Source organism: Fusarium vanettenii, assembly GCF_000151355.1.
Source record: "Fusarium vanettenii 77-13-4 chromosome 3 genomic scaffold NECHAsca_2_chr3_3_0, whole genome shotgun sequence".
In the NCBI taxonomy this organism is placed as follows: domain Eukaryota; kingdom Fungi; phylum Ascomycota; class Sordariomycetes; order Hypocreales; family Nectriaceae; genus Fusarium; species Fusarium vanettenii.
The window spans coordinates 1,325,599-1,348,990 of NW_003315880.1; the positions used below are offsets into that span (position 1 = coordinate 1,325,599).

The window sequence follows — 23,392 nt, forward strand, 5'->3', positions numbered from 1 at the left end:
TTGTGTCCGGTCACGTGAGAGATGATGTCAGCATGCCCCTCCAACTACCCCACGATGAACGGGTGCGGCGAGCAAGAGGTTGAGATTTTCGAGCCTCTGTGTGGCGTATAATCCCTGCCTTGAGGAGTATATTTCAAGATGAAGCAGAGGTTCTCTTCTTTGGACGTCAAAGTGAGTGCTATGTTGAACCTGCCGCTTGGGATCATGCGCCTGACCGTTGCCCATAGGTCATTGCACACGAGCTCCAGCAGCGCCTGGTGACTCTGCGACTCTCCAACGTCTACGATCTCTCGTCCAAGATCCTCCTCCTCAAGTTCGCGAAGCCGGATAACAAGAAGCAGCTGGTCATCGACACCGGCTTCCGCTGTCACCTGACCGAGTTTGCCCGCACAACCGCTGCCGCTCCCTCAGCCTTTGTCGCAAGGCTTCGAAAGTTCCTCAAGACCCGGCGGTTGACGTCTGTTAGCCAAGTGGGAACCGATCGAGTCCTCGAGTTTGAGTTTAGTGATGGACAATACAGACTGTTTCTAGAGTTCTTTGCCGTACGTGCCTTTGTCGTTCGGCCTTGGTGAAGAGTAGTAGCTAACGCTTGCCTAGAGCGGCAATATCATCCTTACCGATGCCGACCTTAAGATCTTGACCCTCGCAAGAACCGTCTCGGAGGGCGAAGGCCAAGAGCCACAGCGAGTCGGACTACAATATTCCCTCGAGAACAGGCAGAACTTTGCGGGGGTACCTCCCTTGACAAAGGACAGGGTTCGTGATGCTCTTCAGGCTGCAGTAAACAAGGCAGCAGCAGCGGCCGCCTCTTCCAAAAAGTTGAAAGGAAAACCTGGCGGTGATCTGCGAAAGAGTCTTGCTGTGTCTATTACCGAGATACCACCAGTGCTTGTGGATCACTCGTTGCACACAAACAAATTCGACACCTCCATCAAGCCACATGAGATTCTGGCGAACGAGACTTTGCTGGATGACCTGGTCAAGTCACTGACGGAGGCTCGTAAAACGGTCGACGAGCTTACTAGTTCAGGAGAATGTACCGGCTACATATTCGCAAAGCGCAGAGAGAAGCTCGAGGGCGCCGAGGATGACGATAAACCGAAGCGGGAAAACCTTCTCTATGAAGACTTCCACCCATTTGTTCCCCAGAAGCTCAGCAAGGACCCTACCATCGAAGTTCTCGAGTTCAAGGGATACAACGAGACGGTTGATGAGTTCTTTTCTTCCCTCGAGGGACAAAAACTTGAATCGCGACTCACCGAGCGAGAGGCGGCGGCGAAACGGAAACTGGATGCCGCAAAACAGGAGCAAGCGAAGCGGATCGAGGGTCTACAAGAGGCGCAAAACCTCAACTTTCGCAAAGCTGCCGCCATCGAGGCCAACGTCGAGCGTGTTCAGGAAGCCATGGATGCGGTTAATGGACTGCTTAGCCAAGGCATGGACTGGGTGGACGTTGGGAAGCTGGTCGAGCGTGAGAAGAAGCGACACAATCCGGTGGCGGAAATCATCAAGCTGCCTCTGAACCTTGCTGAGAACTTGATCACGCTTGAACTAGCAGAAGAAGAGTTTGAGCCGGAAGAGGACGACCCCTACGAAACAGACGATGATGAGAGCGCCGATGAAGAGGATTCGACACCAACAAAAGGAAAGCATGCCAGCAAGGCGCTGAGCGTAGAGATCAACCTTGGCCTCAGCCCCTGGAGCAATGCCAGAGAGTATTTCGATCAGCGAAAGTCGGCAGCTGTCAAGAAAGAAAAGACGGAACAACAGGCCTCTAGAGCCCTCAAGAATGCAGAACAAAAGATCACCCAAGACCTTAAGAAGGGACTGAAGCAAGAGAAGGCGCTGCTTCAGCCGATCCGCAAGCAGCTTTGGTTCGAAAAGTTCATCTGGTTCATCTCATCTGATGGCTACCTCGTCATCGGCGGCAAGGATGCACAGCAGAACGAGATGATTTACAAGAGATATCTGCGAAAGGGTGACATCTACTGCCATGCCGACCTCCATGGAGCATCGAGCGTCATCATCAAGAATAACCCCAAGACACCGGATGCACCCATCCCTCCCGCGACGCTGTCCCAGGCAGGCTCGATTGCTGTGTGCTCCTCGGACGCTTGGGATTCGAAAGCCGGCATGTCTGCTTGGTGGGTTAATGCGGACCAGGTGTCAAAGTCAGCGCCAACTGGAGAGTTTCTGCCAACTGGAAGCTTCATGGTTCGCGGAAAGAAGAACTTTCTCCCCCCGGCTCAGCTTCTCCTTGGCTTGGGACTCGTTTTCAGGATCAGCGAAGAAAGCAAGGCGAAGCACGTAAAGCACCGTCTATACGATGTTGACTCTGCAATTGGCGATTCAGTTTCAGGGATTACAACTCCTCAAGTTGAGGTTGGACAAGGAAGCGCTGAGGCTGAGCAGAGTGAAGCAGCACACTCCGACCATGTATCAGACGACGAATCTGAAGATGATCAGCCTGATGAGAAGCCTCGCGACAATCCTCTTCAGGCATTCGCTCGTGGACAAGGCCAAGATGACGAAGACGACATCGATGAGGTTGAGGAAGGCGTTTCTGAACTCAAGGTTTCAGACGAGCCAACTCCTGAAGAAACACCTACGCAGGAAACCACTGAGCTTCAAGAGGTTGAAGCCGAGGAGCCAGAGCCCACCGAGTCTATCGCAGAGCTCTCCGAGTCTCCCGAGGCATCTACCGCGACATCGAGAACCGGCACCCCAGGCCCAGCCTCAACGAAGAAAGCTCCCGCCAAGCGAGGTCAGAAAGGCAAGGCCAAGAAGATTGCCGCAAAGTACAGGGACCAAGACGAAGACGACCGTGCAGCCGCCGAGGCCCTGATCGGTGCAACAGTCGGCCAAAAGAAGGCCGAAGCCGAGGCAAAGGCCAAAGCGGACCGTGAGGCAGAACTCGCAGCCGCCAAGGAGCGACGGCGGGCACAACATCAACGGCAGCAGAAGGAGACTGCCGAGCACGAGGAAATTCGACGTGTCATGATGGACGAGGGCATTGACATGCTCGACGTTGACGAAGCCAGCCACATGACAGAACTAGATGCTCTCGTCGGCACGCCACTGCCCGGCGACGAGATCCTTGAAGCTATCCCTGTTTGCGCGCCCTGGAACGCCCTTGGACGTGTCAAGTACAAGGCCAAGCTTCAGCCTGGTACAACCAAGAAGGGCAAGGCTGTCAAGGAGGTTCTCGATAGGTGGAAGGCCGGCTCGAGCAAGAAGGGGGCTGTAGATGAGACCAGCCGTGACTCGGAGCGCATGTGGCCGCGCGAGGTGGAGCTGATTAAGGCACTCAAGCCCGAGGAGACGTTCAACGTCGTGCCAGTTGGTAAAGTGAGAGTCATGATGTCTGGCGGCAGCAGTGGAGGCAGCGGCGGCGGGAAGAAGGGTGGTGGTGGAGGAAAGGGGCAAGGTAAGGGAGGTCGAGGAGGCAAAGGCTCCAAGAGATCGTAGTCATGGATATTAATATGTCAAGAGGTAGCCAGAAAGGAGATGGATTAGAGATATCTATGGAACTGATGGTACCTATCCAGACGCTTCATGACAATGACAAAACAAAATAGGCTGTGGCTGCGCTATTGCAACATGCAACTTCATGACGTGACCAAAATACATGCTGTTCAATCCCACATATACCTCCTGACTCGATATGTACCCAACTCAACAAGCATCACGCTCACCTCGTACTGTAGCTGATCTTGTCAAACCTCCTCACATCAGGGGGCGTTCGCGCTATGCACAACTCCTCACAAAACATGCCCCATTCGCCACTCGTGGCCTCTCGCACAGCATCTCCCAGGCCTCTGTTGTAACGCTCGCGGTAGGCCTGCTTGACGGCACGCATGTGGTCAGGGTCCCAGTGATATCGGACAAGACGAGAGATGAGCAGTTCTCGACGGAGACCGTCCTTGCGAGACGCACTGATGGCGTGGTGCAGCAGGAGAGCGTCTCGGACGGGTCGGTTGATGACACCGTTGAGAATGTGTGCGAGGAGTTCGCCCTGAGACAATGTTAGCCGTTGACGTCAGATAGGGGTTTTCTGAGACACTCACCACTAGGTTTCCACTCTTCTTGAGGGCATCGCGGGCAAAGTTGGCGCGGAACTGCCTCTCATACTCCTGGAGGATGGCACGCAGGTGAGAGTCACTGCGCTGGACAATGATGGTGATCATGGCCGTCTCGCCACCCTTCTCGGATCTAATAGCACGACGCAGGTCGGCAACGTCCTGATCAACCAGGCCATAGTCGATGGGCTGCAGGCGTCCGTAGTGATCATACTCCTCCATCCGGCGTTCATCGAGGACCATGAGGACAGCCTTCTTAAACTTGTCCTCCTTGAGTTCCTCCTTCATGCACTTGATGAGGCTGTTGTCGTACTTCTTGTCGGTAAAGGCATCCTTGATGAGACGGATCTCGCCGTTGGTACGGCCCATGAGAGACTCGATGAGGAGCTCACGGCGCGTCTTGTCACCCTGATACCAGAAGTTGGCCCAGTAGGCCTCACTCTCCCACCTGCCCAGGGCGACTGAATAACAGGCCTTCATGAGCAGCGAGTCTTCGTCCTTGAGGCGAGCGCGGATGTGCTTGGCGAGGTTAACGCCCTTGCGCTCCGGCCCCGTCTTGACGAGCCGCTTGTACTCGGCGCGCAACTCCATGACCTGCTCATGCGTCAAACTGGGCAGGATTTCGATGAGAGGCGCCGTGTCAGGTCGGTGGCTGCTCTTGAGAGCTTGCGCGAGTTGGGTCGTTATGTCCTCGGCATCATGGAAGCGAGCGCGTCGGTTGCGACGTCTGCTGTCACCCTCGTTGTCGGAATCGAGAGGAGATAGTGGCACAAGGGCCTTGTCATCAGCAGTAGGTAGCATGAGAGGCGAGGGCATGGGAGAGCAGGCCTGGTAGGTGCCATAGTACGACTCCAACATGGGCGATGGCGGGGCATTGGCAAGTGATGCGCCAGCTGCTAGTCCACCCGCAGCCAGTCCACCAGCCAGCGCAGTGTTTACGCTGAGAGATGACATCTTCTCAGTCGGAGGCGCAGGAGACTTGTCCTTGCGACTGCGGTGTCCGTCCTTGGATCGCGATCTGTGTCTATGGTGATGAGGCGACTTCTCCCTTCTGCGAGATCGATCTCGGGACTTTTCACGTTTTCGGCTGCTGGAGTCAACCCCGAGCCTGTCCGAGCTGCTTCGACCATCCTTCTCCTTGCGGCGGTCGCGGGACCTGTCGCGATCACGGTCCTTGGGCTCAACAGTCAAGACATTTGTGCTGTACTCGGTCCTGTATGCGTCCTCCCTTGACCTTCGAGGCCCATACTCGTCTACGGCCGGGCTATGTGGACGCCGTCGGTCGGGGTCATACTCGTGCTCGCCGTGCGCATACGTGGGCTGCTGCGGGGGGTAGTATTGATCCTTGGGAGGAGGAGCACCGCTGTGCTGCTGAGGATAGTACTGATCCTTGGAGGGAGGAACACCGCCTGGTTGCTGTTGGGGATAATATTGGTCCTTGGGGGGTGGGACACCACCAGGCTGTTGTTGAGGATAGTGTTGACCCTGAGTTGGAGGGACATTACCCTGCTGCTCTTGAGGGTAGTACTGGTCGCGAGTGGGAGCAGCACCAGTGTAGACACCGCCACGGGTTGTGGTCTGATTGTTGCCGCCGTAAGAACCGGACACAGCCTGGCTAGCAGTTGAGGGTATTCCCGTGGCTTTGCCGTAAGCCAAGTCGTCCGACGGGCCCTTGGGGCGCGCAGGTGTCGAAGGCTTGCCATAAGCTAGGTCATCATCATACTTGTCTTTGCGACTGCGGTTGTCCTTCTTGTCCTTTTCCTTATCGCTGTCCGAGGACTGTCCAGTGATCTTTGCGGCGATCTTGCGACTGTACTTTTGTGGGAGAAACTTGAACTTGTCTTCCTCTTCCTCCTGGCGGCGGTCATGCTTCTCGTCGCGGGGCTCAACAGTGCGTGTATAGGGCTCCTTTTCCTTTTCGCGACGATTGTCCTCTGGGAAAGCTCCTGGTGGATTGTTGTCTACCCTCTCATGCGAAGCGCGGTACGGCGAGTCGTGGGGCGGGGAAGCTGTTCGGTATGTCGGCTGCTGAGAGTAGTCGCCTTGTTCGCCGGGAACCATTGAGTAGAGGCCGCCCTCCTCAGGGTAAGGGAGGGCGCCGCTGGCCTTGGGGTCGCCGGGGCGATTGTAGCGATCATCAAGGTCGTCTTCGGGGTAGATGTAGCTCGATTCGCGGTCGCCGTAGCCGGGGCGTTCGGAGGGAACTTCATCCTTGGAGCGGCGATCACGGGATCGAGACCTAGAGCGGCCCTTTCTCGAGCGGTCGTCAACGTTGAGAGACATGATGTCTTCTCTTTTTTTCGCTCAGCGCACAGGCTCAGCGACCACTCAAGGATCTAGCTTGGACGGCGATCTCAGAGCGCAAAGCGGGGGATGGTTCGTGGGGTCGCGATACGATGCCCACGTTCTCTGACAACAAGAAGCGAAGCAGAGAAACTGCGACAATGGCAATGTTGGAAGAAGAGAAGAAGATGGAGTAATATAAAGAGGAGAAAAATCCAACGTCTCGTACTCGCGAAGCAGACGCCCGATTGAGCTCCCGTTGCAGTAAAGCCTGCCTCTCGCTCGTTGGGTCACACGCCAACGTCAATGGCGGGCGGTCCGGGCTGAAACCTCACCCGCAGGAGCTTTTAGGGCCATCTCTGGAGCAGTTTGCGCCAAGGCCAATCCCAATCCCAGGGCATCCCAGGCGTCTTTGCCCGTCATAGGGTCAAGGCCGAGGCGCCAAGGGAAGCAGCCTGGAGCGGCGATGCAGCGTCTGCAGGAGATGCCCACAGGGCAGACCAATGGCGTGCAGTCTCGCGGGCGACCCCGAGCGCTAAAAGAGTTCACCGGGCCGCTTGCTGGGGCTGTTCACCTCAGAATCAGAGGCTGACGGCAGGGGAGGGTAGGAGGGGAGGGGACCAGAAGCTGTCTGGCGGGGCTGGCGGGGTGTATTGACGCATGCGGATGCTGATGGATGAAGGAGGTTGGATGGATATTACGATGTGACCTGACGACGGCATTTCAGACGCATTTTAGACGTGAGAGATGGTCATGGTCATGTTGGGGGCCAAAACCCGGGGTTGAGATGTATCATGTCGGATTGAAAAACACTCTGTGGCGTGACTGTTGCGTTGTGTTGCGCCCTTGATCAAGGTCAACTCAGACCAGTAGGCATCATTGTCAACATTGATCAACCCTTGACCAAAGTTCTCGAGTGTCTCACCTGTTGCTCCATCCGAACGCTTCCGTGACATCATATCAACGACGCCTTTGATCAGCATCTGAGCTGAGCTCTGACTCTCAAGACCAACCTTTTGCAAACCCAACGCATCATTGGGTGAGTCCTAGTCAACTATCTTGACCTCCGAGGTTGAATTTGACGTGGGCTGGGCGAGTGGCAGTGTTGCACCAGCTGAAGAGGCGACGAATGGCAACCTGGAAGAGTCTGGATGTATTTATTCTTGTTGCGGTACTCGTTCTCCTCGCTGGAAAACATATAGAGCCTCATCCTTGCCTCCGAAGCTCGGCAGGGAAATCTGCACCACCTTGGCCCATTCCTTGTGCTCCCTCTCCATGAACTCGTCCATGGTCATACCCTTGAATCCCGTGTAGCTGTTGTGATTCTGCGTGCCCACGACGGCGATGGTGTCGCCCTGGAATGCCGTCACCAAGTTCCTCGTGAACCCTCCCTCGGTGCCTCCGCCAACTCCGCCACCAACAACGGGATACACGAGCAAGAGGACCATGTCCTTCCCGCCTGCATTCTTGCGCAACCACTTGACGCCGTCCGATATGACCGTGTCGGCAACCCAGTTGACTCGCCATTCGCTCTGCATGTTGTCCACCGGATGCACCGTCAGGCCGTAACGGCGCAGCATGAATGCCCAGTAGCCGTTGCCTGAGCCAATGTCGGCGACGGGCCGCCCATCGGCCAACGTCTTGAGTATGGACAGGCTCTCATGCGAAGGCGTCGCGCAGCCAAAGTGGTGCATAAAGATGGGGAGGACGTGATGACTGGTGGCCACACGCTCTGCCGCCGGACAAGGGCCGCACCACTCGAGTGACCGGCATGACCACGCCCAAAAATCATAATACGGGTTCGCACTCGGGGGCTTCTTGCACTTGGGAACCGTGAGCTTCTCCGTGAGCGCCGGGTGCAGGTATCTCTTCCCGTCCAAGTTGGCCGCCACCTCTCCCCGGATCGAGCCCTTCTTGGCGTTTGTCCCCAGATTCTTGAGCACCGCGGCCGTGGCCGTTGCCGGATTGAAGATGGAGATGTAAGCCTCGATGTCAGCCTGCGAAGGCGCATCTCTCTGCGGCAGCTTTCAGCCTCTTGTCATCTTTATAGCGTCGAGAGGCATGTTTGCTTACAGGCGAACCATCTTCGTTGCGGTACCAGGTGTGTAAGTTGTTAACAGCACCGAGACTGACGACGCGCTGCACTTGAGCGAGCCTCACGCTTGTTATGGCATGGTATGTATAGAGATCCTGTTCGGGGAGCTGCAGCAACACTCGGCTGGCGTTGTAGAGATCATCCTTGGCCAGCAGATCCAGGGCTTGCTTCTGGCGGTCGACATCCTGGATGAGGTCCTCGGGGCTAAAGGCCGGGCTTCCGACGCAGTGGGTGAAGCTTGCAGGTCGAGACATTTCGGGGAGGGCAGCCACGGAGGCTGAAGCGCATCAAAGAAAGTGCCTGGTTTATGGTTGATGGTGACGTTGGAATGGATATCTTGAGCAAAAGTGGATACGCATGGTGTGTGTGTGTGTGTCCATTGGCCGCCCCACATCTTTACATATGGACACCCTCTCCGTGGTAATATTAAAAAAAAAGACAAAAATCTGTCTTGAATTTTTGATTGGTTAGTCTACTAGTGGGGCTTCTCCACTAGGTACCGGTATGTACCCCCAGCACGATGCTCGTAGTGGCCGCCATAGGAAGGATCGAGTTGGTAAGAACCCGAGCCGGGTATCTTATGTGTGGCTGTATAGCCACCTCAACTGTGGGTTGAGCGGTGGCTTTGCATTTACTGCCCTGCATGGAAAGTACCATGGAAGTGGAGGGATCAATTGACTCGATCCCAATGTCGTTGGAACAATGCCAATGCGAGAGGGTCCTGACGTGACATGTCAGCTTCACGGCTTGCCTTCCATGTTGAGGCGTGTTGATGTTTAGGTTAGAGAGGGTAGTGGTGGAAGTAACAGCAGTGACAGAATGGCGTTGACTCTGTCACACGTTACACACACCAAAATGGGAACGGATGCGCTAAGCAACAAAGTAGACATTGGGACTGATTGATATGGATTGATTGTATCCGTAGATCCATCAGATCATCTTTGTATGCATGCATGTGCCTATTTTGAGTGGGTAGATAGGCAAAGACGAGGGGTTTGCAAGGATGGAAGGGTTATGGTGATTCTTGGTGGTTAGAATTGACGTTTGTGTGTTTATTGCACATTTGCAGGACGCAGCCGCATCTCGAACCAAGAACAGGTTGCCACGATGGACTTGCAGCTTTGGCACATAATTTACGGAGTATTAGGTGATTTGTCTCATGCATTTCCCGTCGGCAACTGCGCCTCGGGCAAATGAAGATTTACATATGAATCAATCCCAAGCCCACCACTTCAATTTAGGGCACCAGCTCGTAAAAGGGACTTGTCACTCACCCAATATAAATGGATGGCAAGTGACCCAGCCAATCCCCGAGGCTCCCGACCACAACGCCAGCCAAGACGGCTCAAGACACAAAGGTAAAATGCCTGGCCGCTAAGGGGATTCCACAGGCTTCTCGTCAATCCGTGAGGCTCGATTTACGAGGGGTTTCACTCGCCATCTTCTGCCACTTCTTGGCGAGATGCCTCAAGCCCATCCCTAGGTCCAATCCGGCCCGTTCCACAAACCCGGGCTCCCACGGCTCCTTCCCCAAGACCTGGACTGATCTGCCCCACCCGCTCCTTCCCTCGGGCTAGTGTAGCGTAGCGTGTAGCGCACCTACCTCGTGCAGGTTGTAAAATCTACGGAGATTCCAGGCGCCTCAAGCCCGGCCCGTCTCATTTGATAAGAGGCTGGAAAACTTGCTTCTTACATGACCAGGAATCCAGCCAAAGTCAGGTTCACCGCCAATAATTCCCACTTGCCCGCCTGCTTTCCTTCCAGAGGCTACCTGAGCAAGAGTCAGAATCAGAGCCAAAATCCGGGAAGCTGAATCGAAGCAACTTGGACAGCCTAACTTGTCTACGTGTGAGCTGCATCGTCTTCCGCTCGGGCTGCCGTCTCGCGCCTCCGCCACTGCGACCCCCCGATGGGCATCGGCACAGTCGAGACAGACAGACGCGTGTGAGGAGGCATCAGAAGACATTGTATTTCTAGCTGTCCTCCTGGCACTGCCCTGACTACCTGGGCAGCCCACTCTTCTCCTATACTCCAGGTACAGGTCTACAAGCTTAAATCCGTCTTCCCGCCGGCGCATACTTTCTTTAGTACAACATGACTCAGGAACAAAAGGGGGAGACGAGACGGACACTTCCGCTCTCGACCGGAGAAACCACACAGCCCGACGACTTTCGCGCAGATGGCAGCTCGAGTTCCGCGCCAGTCAACCGAATAGAATCTGGAGCGCTCGACGGTCAAGGTCATGCGCAAGGAGGAGACTATGTTCAACCCGTGTCGAAAGCTGGAGTAGCTGAGGAAGGCACCCGCCCCATTCAATCCCAGACAAGCAAACCATCCGCGGATCCATCAGGCCTAGGCCTTACCTCTACCGACCCCTCAACGCCAACACCGTCGGGAGAGACTCGCAACACAATGGCCCAAGAGAAGGGTGCTGCACAGGGACCAGCTCAATCCCCCAAAACCGACAGCTCGAGTCCGCCACCCAAGAAACAGCGACCATCTTCTCAAATCATGTCGCCCCTTACCCATCCCAACGGAATTTCCATGTTCCCCGACTTGTCAACTGTGGAGCAAGATGTTATGTCGAGAGAAGCATTGGCCGAAGCCGAAGAAAACATCATTGCCGACAGCGCCGAAGTTAGCACCGTGGGCGACAGCGCGTCTGATGCAGGATATGAGAGTGACAGTGTCACTTCTGCCAGTACCTCGATTGGCTCATCTGTTCGAGACTACATGTACGAGAACGGACGTCGCTATCACAGCTTCCGCGAGGGAACCTATAACTTCCCCAACGATGATGTGGAACAGGAACGGGAGGACATGAAGCATGCTATGGTGAAGCTGCTTTGCAGCCAGAACCTCCACTTTGCACCTATTGGGGACCATCCTCAGGAAATCCTTGATATTGGGACCGGTACTGGTATCTGGGCGATTGAGAGTAAGCCCAGAGAAGAGCGATGCCTGTCTGAATGATGCTGAACTAACACTGGAATAGTGGGCGACCAATACTCGAGCGCAAACGTTCTGGGAATTGACCTTTCACCTATACAGCCAGACTGGCTGCCACCTAATGTTCGCTTTATGGTGGACGATGTCGAGTCTCCTTGGCTACACCCCCGAAACCACTTTGACTACATTCACTCTCGGCATACCGTAATGGCGGTCAAAGATTGGCCGAGGCTCTTTCAACGTGCTCTCGAGTAGGGTTCCCATCTGCATGATTTGTATAGTATAGTGCTGACACCAAGCAAGGCATCTTAAACCAGGGGGCTGGATTGAACTTCAAGAAATCCATCATTATCCACACAGCGCAAAGCATGGGGGCATGGTTCCTCCGGATGCGCACCCTGTCGCCCAGTATTGGTCACTCATTACCCAAGGACTTGTTTCGCTGGGAGTCAACTTCCATGCTGCTGCGGGAGGTGTCTTGGCGGCAAAGATGCGAGAGGCAGGCTTCGTCAACGTCACTGAGCGTGTCTTTCACGTCCCTCTGGGAACCTGGCCTAAGAACAAGGTCCTTAAGACGGTTGGACTATACTGGCGCACTATTTTAACAGATGGGCTGCAGGCAATTGCACTGGGTCCACTGACACGAGGTCTGGGATGGGATCGCCAGAGTGTGGAAGTGCTTCTGATGGATGTTCGAAGGGCATACAACGACAACTCGGCATTGCTGTACATGCCGATGCACATGGTATACGGGCAGAAGCCACTATAAAAGGAGTGTGGAAAAAGGTACAGTAAAACACGGTAGAATTAGGCAGGTGATGGCGTTTACTGAGGATAACTCAGGCGCCAAGCAACCAGAGTTTGGAGCGCAGCTTGCCGAGCCGGGCAAACGATGGCGCCGCGGGGGTGGCTATGGGGAAAGGAATGGAATGGAAGCGGAAACTATCGGGGGATCAGACCCAGCACGAGGAGTTCGCAGAGGAAGCCATCCTTGGCCACGATTGTCCGAGATTGCCGGGGCATATACCAGCAAAGCAAGACATGGCAAGGCAAGGCAAGGCAAGGCAAGGGGCAGATGTCGGATTAGATATGGACATGGGCTTGCTCCAGAACATCCCATCTATGACCCCATTTCTCTTTCTACTCAGCAGTCTCGCAACTTTCAGGCGACTTGAAGCATGGTGTGATAGTTCTCTCGAGATCTTGTTGCACGTGTGCCTCGCTTGGTTGCATTCAGAAGCTCACCGCCATAAACAATACAATCCTCGACCGTGCTATCTTTTCGAGGTCAAAGCATTTTTAACAGTTTCTTTGACATCTTGTGCCCGTCTCGAGTTGCGGCCATACATCAAAGTATGTATCACTACTCTTTTTTTTATCCTCTCATGGCTTGCGTCTGGGGCAACTGGTCCCAAGTGAGACAGACACAAGCATGGGTTATTCCTGTCAAGCCCCAATCGGGGAATTGCTGGGGTGTCACAGCAGATGCACCACTGTTTTCGTGCAACGGAAACACTGAGTGGCATCTTAATAACTGGCAACTGAGTGGTTGAGCTTAATGAATGATGCCATACTACATGAACTGTCCCCGTCCCATCAGTCTGGTCTGCGTCGGAGTGTGGTCCGGCGGCGGGGATTTGCCCAGACGGTCTGGGCCTGGACTGGACTGGACCAGGACCAGCACGACTCGGGACCATAGTCGCTTCAGGCGCGGCGGCGCGCGATAATGTCCCATTTTATCAACTCGGTCGGTCGGTCGACTAGCTCGCCAGGGCAAACCATTGGCTCCCAGGCCCGAGTGGGCGGGTTCGCCCACCTTGGTTCTTGGGCAGATCGCAAGCCGACCTTCTTTTGTTTCTGCATCGCTGAATTGTACCTTGTCTTGTTGTTATTGTAACTGCTGACCCTGATCCGAAACAGAAAGGTCACCCTCACAGTTGAGAGAGAGAAGCAACTCATCCGAGATCAATTCACCCGCTGAGACGCTCCAAAAATGACCAACGATTCACTTCAGTCGGGATCCGAGCCTGCGGTACCAGTGGGTCGGACTACGGAAACGTCTCATATGATCCAGCTGGCCAGGAAGATCACCGAAGAGACTGAGAAGCTTGACAAGTACCTCAAGGAGAATGGACTCCCTGACCCTGGCTTTGACGTTGATGCTCCTGGAGACTTTCCCGCCATCCCGGACGATATCCAAAAGAGCCGCCAGGAAATTGTATATGCTACAAATGAACTAGGTCTCCTTGTTAGAGGACCTAGGGAATCTGTTAGATGGGGTGTTTGGAGTGTAAGTAAGCTTGTTTTTTGAGTTTTGGCTGAGAGGGCTGACACCCCGTTTGCAAAAAAGTTTCTGGATACTGTAAGCTTGCAGATTCTCAACAGCTACGACATTCGTAAGTCATTTTTTTTTTTAACTTTATTCGATCAATCTATACATGTTCTAATGTATTGTAGCTAGCCTTGTTCCTTTGGATAGGCCCATCTCATTGGCTGAGCTGGAAACAAAGACTACACTTGATCCCATCAACTTGGCCCGCAACCTTCGCCATGCCATGACAAACGCCATCTTCCAGGAGCCAACCCCCGGATACATTGCCCATACTGCTGCCTCCAAGATGCTTCTAAAGGACGCCAACCTTAGATCTTGGGTTGGCTTCAACTCGGAGGACATCTTTCCTGCAGCTGCCCACTCCTTGCAGGCTATTCGAGATTACCCAGAGGCTACCTCGCTCACGCGCACTGGCTTTAACGTTGCCTTTGACACGGTGGATAAGGAGCCCATGTTTGCAACCTTTGGCAAGAATCCTGTACGTGCTAAGCGTATGGGTCAAGCCATGGCCAGTTTGACTGGCGGCAAGGGATATGAAGTTTCGTACTTTGTCGACAACTACGACTTGTCCGATGTCGACGCAAACGAGGGCACGCTGGTTGATGTTGGAGGTAGTCATGGATTCGTGTGCGTCGACTTGGGCAAGAAGTGGAAGAAGATGAAGTTTGTGGTGCAGGATTTGCAAAAGACGATCGAGAGTGCTCCCAAGCCGATTTGCGAAGATCAAAATGTTGCCGAGCGTATAACCTTGCAGGCTCATGACTTTTTCACAGAACAGCCTGTAAAGGGCGCCGATGGTATGAAACTCACCAGCAGTCAATCATTAAAGCAGTGTTTGCTAACATGAAATCTCTAGTCTACTTCCTCCGCTGGATCATCCACAACTACTCGACCCCCTACGCCATCAAGATCCTCAAGAACCTCATCCCGGCCCTCAAGCCCGGCGCCCGCATTGTTATTAATGATCACTGCCTCCGGATTCCCGGGTCCGAGAACCCGTGGGACGAAAAGGTGATGCGCAGCATGGACATGGTCATGATGGTGCTTCTCAACGCCCAGGAACGGACCGAGAAGGAGTTTGAGGACCTCTTCAAGGCTGCTGATGAGCGCTTTGTGTTCAAGGTCTGTCTACCACTTCATCCTCGATGCTGTCTTTTGCCTGTGTATGTATGCTGACGTTGTTTGTTTCTAGGGTGTTACAAGGGCGGATGGATGTCGTATGGGTGTTGTTGAGGCTGTTTGGCAGCCCGAGGCCATCAACGGCGCACATGACTGATTGAGGTTGTAGATCGAGCGATAATGAGTATATAGTAATCCTAGGAAGCCTGGTATCAGTAATATCGTGTCACCTCGTTTCTGTCCTTGGTTTGGTTGATGTGTATTAAACAGTTGCCTTACTCGCGACTGTGAGTTGCTTAATTATACATTATATAAAAATGTGCATGCACTCAGTTCTCGCCCAACCCAAAACGACCCCTCATAGCAACTTCTGCACCCAGACCGGCAATTGCCTTGTCGCTTAGGACTTCAAATACCGACACTTCGACTCCGCAGTTGGTCACAATCCAGTTGCGGACCCCAACAGCAACGAGCGAGTCGACTCCGTACACGTTGGGTGGCTTTCCGTCGTCGATCTCTTCTGGAAGCATGTTCATGGCCTTGGCCAGCATCTGAGAGAGGCCTGTGGTGATGATACGAGCAGCTTCTTCCGCATTGGCGCAGCGAGAGAGCGAGGATCTCATGTCTGCCTTCTCAGAGTCATCTACCGCCGTCAGGTCAGGAAGTGGCATGTCAACCTGGTTGAGATGACTGTAGAGGGAAGTCCGGGCCCAGTATGGGTCAGCTGGCTGGTTCTGTCGGATGAGACCACCGGTTCCTAAGCCCATAATGACCTGAGGAGGCATCTCAACTTCCATGGTGATTGCTTGTGTGATCACCGTGAGAAAGTCTTGGTGTCGGATTCCGTAGAAGCCACTCGCTCGGAGCCTGTCGAGCATCGCGTCATCCTCTGCGAGCATTCCTGCGCCGAGGACCGGCCCGAGGTCGATAGAAACTGCATGTTTGCCTTCAGATCGGTATCTGTGAGCGAGAGCATCTTGGAAACAATTTCCAGCGGCATAGTTTGCCTGGCCTCGGTTGCCGATGACTCCCGCCGAACTAGATAGGAATATAAAAAAGGGATCGTCGTCGGTATGAGCTGAGATGATTCGAACAAGATTGTCAGAACCAATCGCCTTGGGTCTGAATGCGGCATTCCAATCCGAGTAAGTCATGTTCTCGAAGACGGCATCTTTGATGACGGCAGCACATTGGAAGACACCTTTGATGGGTGGCATGTCCTCCAAGACGCCGTGCTCTATCACCCTCTCTAGAGCTTCTGCATCACAAATGTCGACCTCGTAGACTTGTGCGTAGATACCTTTGTCGTCGAGGTCCTTAATGAAAACGCGAGAGGCCTCAGACGAGGTGCCGGAACGTGACAAAAAGGCGATATTCTCTGCCCCGTTGGCGATGAGTAATTCGCAGATGCTGCGGCCAAGTCCACCCAACCCCCCTACTAGAAGGTATGTAGACTTGCTACAAAGGGCCTCCCGAAGAGACTTGCCAGGCTTGGGAGCCAGGGTCGGCACAAGGGGGTTGGAGCTGGGGTCTCCAGTGACTGTAACAAGACCAAGATATGGGCTCTCCATAACAAGCTCGAATGCCCGCTTGACATTGGGCAGCTCGACATAACGGAGGATATCTCTGCTGACATCAAAGACATGAAACTTTTCCTCGTCACACTCCGCGAGGTTGTCACGAAACTTTTCCTCGTCACACTCCGCGAGGTTGACAACCATATCGAGGAGCTTAGAGACGTAATCCGCATCATACTTGAGCAGGGTCTTCAAATCAAAGCTGATAAACGAGGCGGCAGAAGTTGGCGTGACACGGATAGGAGGTGGGCAAGATGACTTGCTTGCAAACTGAACAACGGTGCCGCCTGGAACGAGTTAGCATTTGCGTAATAGGATATGGGTATGGTGCACTTGCCTCTCCGGACGCACTTGAAGTTGGCCTCAACGTGGTCTTGAGTCGGGTTGAAAACAAGGTCCACGCCCTCGTCGTGCGTGCTGTCGCAAACACAATCGACAAAGTCATCCGACTCGGCCACAAAGATGCGATCCCAACGCACACCACGCCTCAAAAGTTCAAGTCGTTGGAGACCCATGTCCGGCCCCTTGATGGTTGCAAAGACTTCGATGGACAGGACAGATGCCACAGCGATAGCAGCCAAGCCGAACGAGCTGGCTCCAGTGTGGACAAGCACCGTCTTGCCTTCATTTAGTCGTCCCTTTTCGACAAGTAAATAATACGCGCTGACGCATTGGCTAATAGGGAGATCATATGGCCACCTTCTGACGAAGCGGTTGTCGATCTGCACCCTATTCTGCAAGGCACCATCAACAGCGAGAGCACTGACAACATTACCTATCGCCAAACCGGACACGTTGGGCACGTTGCGTCCCGTTCGGGCAACAGTGCCGCGGAAATCAGCTCCTACCACTGATTCAACAGTTCTTCCCATGACAATCTCCAAGTCCGTGTGGTTGAGGGTAGCACTGCTGAATACGATCTCAACATCGTTAGCTTCGAGGTATGTGTGACCGGGAACACCGGGAACACCGGGAACAAAGTTCATCTCATCGCTACCGAGGCCCGGGCACTCAATGTGTAGCTTGAGATGGTGTTGGTGAGAATGAAAAGGTTCCTCATGGACTCGGGTCGAAATACCATTTTCGACAATGTTGTTCAGCTGATGGAGGGGGGTCAGACGTGGGACGAAGAGGAAGTGCCCTTGTTCGGCATACTCCAACTCACGAGGGAATGAGCCCTTGTCCGAATTGAACGACCGAGAGAAGATGACACAGACGCAATTGATGACATGGTCAGAGTTCAGAGATGTTCCTGTGTCAAGATCAAACGTCACGATGATCTTGAGGGGGTCCTCAGAGACCAGGGTGCGACTCAGGGCGATGATAGGGGCACCTTTGGGGTTCTTGCCCGACATATTTGCGCCGCGAGTGATCCAGAGAATCCCCTTGGCGTTCTTCTGGAGAGCATGAAAAGCGTTGAAGTCGTCTTCGCTCCAGTGGAACACTGAGGCGTCTTGGGCGAAGCCAAAGACAAAGTCAAGAAGGGATATGACTGCCTTATCCTTCGCTTTCGCAGGGTTCTCAAGCACCTCGGAGAGATGCATAGGTTCAATCTTCCACCAAGAACATCTGGAATTGAGTTGATGAATGAACACTGTGGCTTCTGGTTGAGGGTCGGTGGGCAGCAGAACGATGACATCAGCCGCAGTGTCTGGCTTAAAACCAGGATCATGACGGTGCACTCGGAATTGTAAATTCCCAATGCTTCCAGCCTGCGAGGGTGGAAAAGAGACCACCTCTTCATCAGTTAATACTCCCGTGGCCTCACTGAAAGCTTCAAGAAGAAACCCAGGTTGTTTGAGGTGCTGGAACAGGCTGGAAGTATCAACGCCTTCTCGGTTGCCGACAACGATCAGGTCATACTTCGGCATAGGCTCAGAGCCATCGATAGATCTCTTTTCGACGAGCCCCTTAAAGGAAAGTCCATTGGAAACGGGAAGCAAGCCGAGCAAGTCGTCGCTTTCGGAGACTTGGGCGAGGGAAAAGCGCGACAACGATGATTTCTTTCGGTCAGCCATAACCCCGTCCTCATTTCTGAGTCTCTCCCACTCGAAATCTCCGCAATAGTATGCAATATGAAATGCAAGCTCCATGCTACCCCCAACTTGGAGGACGGACAGTCCTGGGTACTTGTGTGCGATCCTCGTGACGAGGAAATCGATAGTTACGGCTCGTGTCATCATGATATCCTCTCCCCACATGACGTGAGTGCAGAGGGTGTGATGGCTCGGCAGGAATCCGCCTTGAATAGGGATTGGACTGGAAATTCCCGTCAAGTGAAGACCATCGATGACGACAGAAGGCCTCACCCAACTGGATTGCGCCATGGCAATGTCTGCACTTGCGTCGCGGATGCCACTTCGTGTCGCAGTCGCGTACCCAGTGAACGTAGTGCCCTGGTCTCGAGAGATGTCTGATGACACAAAGATGCGCTTGATGTAAGTCGGTATCATGGGCTCGTTGTCGATGGCAAAAAGAGTCTGAAACATGGAGTCGAGAGTGGCTGGATGGATCAAATGGTCGTATTCGAATTTGGCTGGCATCTTCGACTTTGTGTCGGGAACGCGGACCTGGCTCACGCAGCCATCGTCGCCCTTGTAAATCTGTGTAATGTTTTGGAACAATGTACCATAGTTCATACCGACAGTGTCGAGAAGCTCATAGAGCTGTCGAGGAACAATGGGCTTCTCACAGTCAGATGTCATACTCACGTACCGACGCTCATGCTGACGGAAATGGGCCTTCCATTTACCCTTCTGGTACCGAGCTCGAATCAAACCAGTGGCATGCTGCTCCCATGGAGAGTCTAGTGGCTTTGAGTAGATGGAGAATTCGAAAAGGGGGCTTTGACTCTGATTAGCTGCAACGGGAGATGCGCGCTTGAAGTTCAGAGCCGTTTCTAGTCCATGCGCTGTGCTTGGGACAATCATGGCTTTGTCAACCCGCATGTTGGTGATTTCGTATCCAAGGAGTTTCTCGTCATCCTTGGTAAGTTGGCGGATGCCCTCCAGGGCCATTGTAACCATGCCAGCAGCAGGATAGATAATGGTATTTTGCACACGGTGATCCTGAATCCAGGGGTTCTCCGAGATGCGAAGAAATCCCCGCCATCTCGGTTCGAATGAGATGGCATCAGCCGTAGGAGCGCCGATTAGATCCTGACGTGGGAACTCCCTGAATCTGTTGGCCTGGCCCAAGTGTGATTCATGCCAGTAAGACTTGGTGTGGTTCCAAGGATAAGGAGGCAGGTCTGACAGACACTTGAGCGGGACCTGATAAGATCCTCGAGAAACAATCTTCTCCATGCTAATAGGATAACCCAGAGCCCAGAGCTTACCGAAGGTAGAGAGGAGGTGCGCGGCTTCGTCTTTCCCATTTCCTGGCAATGCTGAGTGGTATGGTGGGACAGTGCTCGACAGAATGTCCACAGTCGGGGAACGCAGAGCTGCGGCAGGACTGAGCTCAATGATCACATCCGGGCACTCCTCTGCCGGTAGCTTCATCATTGATTCCATGGCACCCAGAAAGTTGACTGGAGACATCAGGTTCTCAGCCCAGTAGTGTTTATCAAGACCAGAGCCGTCAACGGGCGCCCCGGTGACCGAAGAAAACATTCTCACCCCCCTGACATGCTCTCGAGGAGTGACGAGTGCCAGTGCCGACTCGTACTCGTCCTTGACCAACCTCATGTGCGAAGAATGGTAGGCAACTTGGACCGGGAGGATGTGACAAAAGATTTTCTTTTCCGAAAAGTAGTTATTGGCCTGCAGAATACAGTCCTCTGTCCCAGACAGCGTCGTGGAACGAGGGCTGTTGATGCACGCAACCTCACATTGACATGGGCTGCTGCGGAAGTGAGTTTTCACTTCGAGTACTGAAAGACCGACAACCATCATGGTACCGTGAAGATGAGGACCCTTGAGGTTTATGGAAGCGGCCACTTCACCGCGGTAATAGGCAACTTCCCAAGCGGCTTCTTTGGTGAGAGCCCCTGAAGCATAGGCTGCTGCTACTTCCCCTGAAGAATGGCCCACAACGTGACTGGGAGAAATGTTGAATGAGTGTAAGAGCTCAACAAGTGCGATCTGCAGAGCAGTGGTTGCTGGCTGGGCAATCCGGGGGTCAGAGATGCTGCTTTCGTCCTCGTTCTTGAGTATCTCTTCGAAAAGATCAAAGGGACTTCCAAGATTATTCTTCATGTACGATGAAGCGGCCACTAGACTGTCTTTGAACGCCTTAAAGGGCAGAAGGTTTTTTCCCATCTGCGCAAACTGTGCGCCTTGGCCACAGAAGAGGAAGCAAATCTTGAGATTCTTGTTCTTCGAAGGTCGGATGAAATCGGGCTCATTGACGTTTTGAAGCTTCTCAACTAGTTCCTTCTGGGACTGGGAAATAATAGTATGCTTCCACTCGAGGTTAGAGCGACGTGAACCAAGTGTGTAGGCATAGTTGCGAAGGAAGTTTGGGTTGTTTCCCTCTTGGGAGCTCAGGTAAGAGAGGTGAGACTCCATGACACGGCGAAGACCAGATTCCTCGTGAGATGAGAAGCAAAAGATATAAGGACCAAAACCGGTGTCAGGACTGTGCTCGGGAGTTGAGGTATTCGCTGAGCTGGCAACAAGTGAGCTGTGGTTGCCCTGAAGCCCACGGGCCGACATGTATTTGGGGGCCTCGTCCATGATGACATGGGCATTGGTGCCGCCAAAGCCAAAGCAATTGACGCTGACACGACGAAGGCCATGGAGAGGCCATTCCATCATTTCTGTTGGTACCTGGCGTAGGTAGGTCAGCAAGAGCTACGGTGGTAGAGTGAAGTGATCAACTTACCTTGACCTTCCAGGTCTGAAAGTCGATGTTGGGATTGCCATTCTCAAAATTGATATTAGGAGGGATCTTCCCACGTTCCAAAGTAAGGACACCCTTGATCAGTCCAGCAATTCCAGCAGCTCCTTCGAGATGGCCGATATTCGGCTTGACGGAGCCGACAATAATGGGATCGTCGACGGTTCGTATGGAGGCTAGCGACTCGGAAATGGCCTTGAGCTCTCGCCAATCTCCAGCTTGCGTCCCTGTGCCATGACACTCGACGTAGGCAGTCTGATTGAAGTCGAGGCCGGCAGACTCGTAGATCGAGGTAATGTTGGCGACTTGGGCTTCTTTGCTGGGCAAAGTAATGCCTTTTCATCGTTAGCCGCCTCGTAAGGGGAAAAGAGAATAGAGAGACTTGACTTACCTGTAGTGTGACCGTCCTGATTAACCCTGGTGGCCCGTATGACAGCTCGAATGGTGTCGTTGTCCTTTAGAGCATCCTGAAGACGCTTGAGGACTACGACGCCGATACCCTCACCTCGGCCGTAGCCGTTCGCCCGGGCGTCGAACGTAAAGCACTTGCCATCTGGGCTAAGGAAGTTGAGTGCCGTCATAGGCATAATCGTGTTCGGTGTCAGTATCATTCCGGCACCAGCAGCGATAGCCTGAAGACATCAGCATCTCTCAGTTTCATTGTGTTCCGAGACTGCAACACGTACCAGTGAAGATTCCCCGTATCGGAGGCTCTGCGCAGCAAGGTGTACAGACACCAGACTGCCGGAACAGCCAGTGTCGATGGTCATGCTGGGCCCGTGCAAGTTGAAAAAGTGGGAGATACGGTTTGCCATGATTGCGATGCCATTTCCAGTAGCGGCATACTGAGGTTGCCAGTCTGGATCTCGTAGGCAGACCTGCTCATAGTCTAAGAGGGTCAGATGCTAGGCTCGTACATGGTTGAAGGAGGTTTCACTCACCTTTGACAAATGAGCCGACGTAGACAGCCGTGTCGCTTCCGTCGATGTCTTCCTTTCTGATTCCAGCTGTGGTATCGGTGTCAATACGAGCTCCGCCGAGTGGGAGAGGGTTTATTACCATTTTCTAGCGCTTCGTAGGAGGTTTCCAGGAGAATTCTCTGTTGAGGATCGATCGCTTTCGCGTCTTCTGCGGCGATAGAGAAGAACTAAAGGGGGGAGAGTTTAGTTAGACGAGTCACTGCCACACTGGAAGTGACGAATGAAGTCCCAAGGAAGGAAGAAGGACTCACTGAAGCATCGAAAGCGGCAAAATCACCTTTCAGGAAGTGGGCACCGCGGAAGGAGATCTGAAGTTATGGGTAAGCATCATCGTATTCCTCGCTGGAGATGTCGACGTCGACTTACACTGCCCTGACGATCACCGCCGGGATGATAGTAGCCGTCGATGTTGAGACGGTCTTTGGGAAACTCGGACCACTGGGATTCACCTCGCTCGAGGACTTTCCAGAGTTCCTCAGGCGAGGAAGCATCGCCCGGGAAGCGAAGGCCGATGCCGACGACAGCAATGTCGTCCATATTGGCAACGCCAGGAAGAGAAGGTAGGTATGCTGAAGTTAATGAAGCTTTTCCTTGGTCGCTAAGCGTAGGTATGATGGGTAGTGAGGTGCGGATGAAGAGGTGAGGAAAGGAAATCGGAAGTGAAGTGAGGATTTTGGTTTTGGAAAGAAGCGAAGGTAGAAGGGTTGGCTAGCCCCTAAGGCATAGGTAAGGAAGTGGGTTGAGCGTGATTCACGGCCAGTGAAAACCCAGAGGAAAAATGGTTGAGGCTGGAGCTGCAGAGACTACGGTTGGCTTCTGGCGGCTAGGTAGGTCTGTAGAAGGCAGGAGAGGGGCATTACCAGGCGCAGAAGGCGCGCATGTAAACGGATGGACGCTGAAAGAACGATGAACAGGAGGAAAACGAGGCGAGGGTGCTGTCGAGGGGGCACAATAGTGAATGGTTCATGTACAATAGCACCTCGTCTCTTTATCCTTTGGGAGATGCACAGACAGACAAGGCATACTCTACTACCATCCTCGAGGACGGCAGCTCGCTGCTCTACAATCTAGGAACCCACCTTGTTGGTCCTGGGGTCCTTTGTAGGAAAGGGGAGTCCCAACAAACGCTGGCAGCT

The 23,392-nt window shown here is 53.6% G+C and overlaps 6 protein-coding genes across 6 annotated transcripts; 3 read left to right on the top strand and 3 right to left on the bottom strand.

The window, feature by feature from the left end:
• Positions 1-138: 138 nt before the first annotated feature.
• Positions 139-3,619, top strand: NECHADRAFT_77690 (uncharacterized protein; the record flags this gene model as incomplete). The annotated part of the gene is made up of 4 exons (XM_003052515.1): positions 139-171; positions 228-542; positions 598-3,427; positions 3,579-3,619. The coding sequence occupies 4 exons, from the start codon at positions 139-141 to the stop codon at positions 3,617-3,619; spliced, it is 3,219 nt and encodes a 1,072-aa protein (XP_003052561.1).
• On the bottom strand, positions 3,495-6,362 carry NECHADRAFT_67271 (uncharacterized protein; the record flags this gene model as incomplete). The annotated part of the gene is made up of 4 exons (XM_003053021.1): positions 3,495-4,015; positions 4,068-5,450; positions 5,688-5,915; positions 5,970-6,362. The coding sequence occupies 4 exons, from the start codon at positions 6,360-6,362 to the stop codon at positions 3,692-3,694; spliced, it is 2,328 nt and encodes a 775-aa protein (XP_003053067.1). The 3' UTR covers positions 3,495-3,691.
• A 1,133-nt stretch (positions 6,363-7,495) lies between these two features.
• NECHADRAFT_59031 (uncharacterized protein) lies at positions 7,496-8,722 on the bottom strand. Its single transcript, XM_003053022.1, has 2 exons — positions 8,436-8,722; positions 7,496-8,377 (listed from the first exon to the last, which is right to left on the bottom strand). The coding sequence occupies exons 1-2, from the start codon at positions 8,709-8,711 to the stop codon at positions 7,520-7,522; spliced, it is 1,134 nt and encodes a 377-aa protein (XP_003053068.1). The 5' UTR covers positions 8,712-8,722; the 3' UTR covers positions 7,496-7,519.
• A 2,387-nt stretch (positions 8,723-11,109) lies between these two features.
• Positions 11,110-12,175, top strand: NECHADRAFT_14795 (uncharacterized protein; the record flags this gene model as incomplete). The annotated part of the gene is made up of 3 exons (XM_003052516.2): positions 11,110-11,395; positions 11,453-11,657; positions 11,710-12,175. Coding segments are annotated over 3 exons (957 nt in total), but the record flags the coding sequence as incomplete, so codon positions are not given.
• A 1,296-nt stretch (positions 12,176-13,471) lies between these two features.
• Positions 13,472-15,014, top strand: NECHADRAFT_91826 (uncharacterized protein; the record flags this gene model as incomplete). The annotated part of the gene is made up of 5 exons (XM_003052517.1): positions 13,472-13,696; positions 13,781-13,802; positions 13,864-14,535; positions 14,595-14,860; positions 14,931-15,014. The coding sequence occupies 5 exons, from the start codon at positions 13,472-13,474 to the stop codon at positions 15,012-15,014; spliced, it is 1,269 nt and encodes a 422-aa protein (XP_003052563.1).
• Positions 15,015-15,186: 172 nt separating this feature from the next.
• On the bottom strand, positions 15,187-22,793 carry NECHADRAFT_91827 (uncharacterized protein; the record flags this gene model as incomplete). Its single annotated transcript, XM_003053023.1, has 10 exons — positions 15,187-16,483; positions 16,523-16,696; positions 16,786-21,206; positions 21,262-21,611; positions 21,668-21,908; positions 21,963-22,165; positions 22,218-22,283; positions 22,336-22,423; positions 22,508-22,564; positions 22,623-22,793. The coding sequence occupies 10 exons, from the start codon at positions 22,791-22,793 to the stop codon at positions 15,187-15,189; spliced, it is 7,068 nt and encodes a 2,355-aa protein (XP_003053069.1).
• Positions 22,794-23,392: the final 599 nt, after the last annotated feature.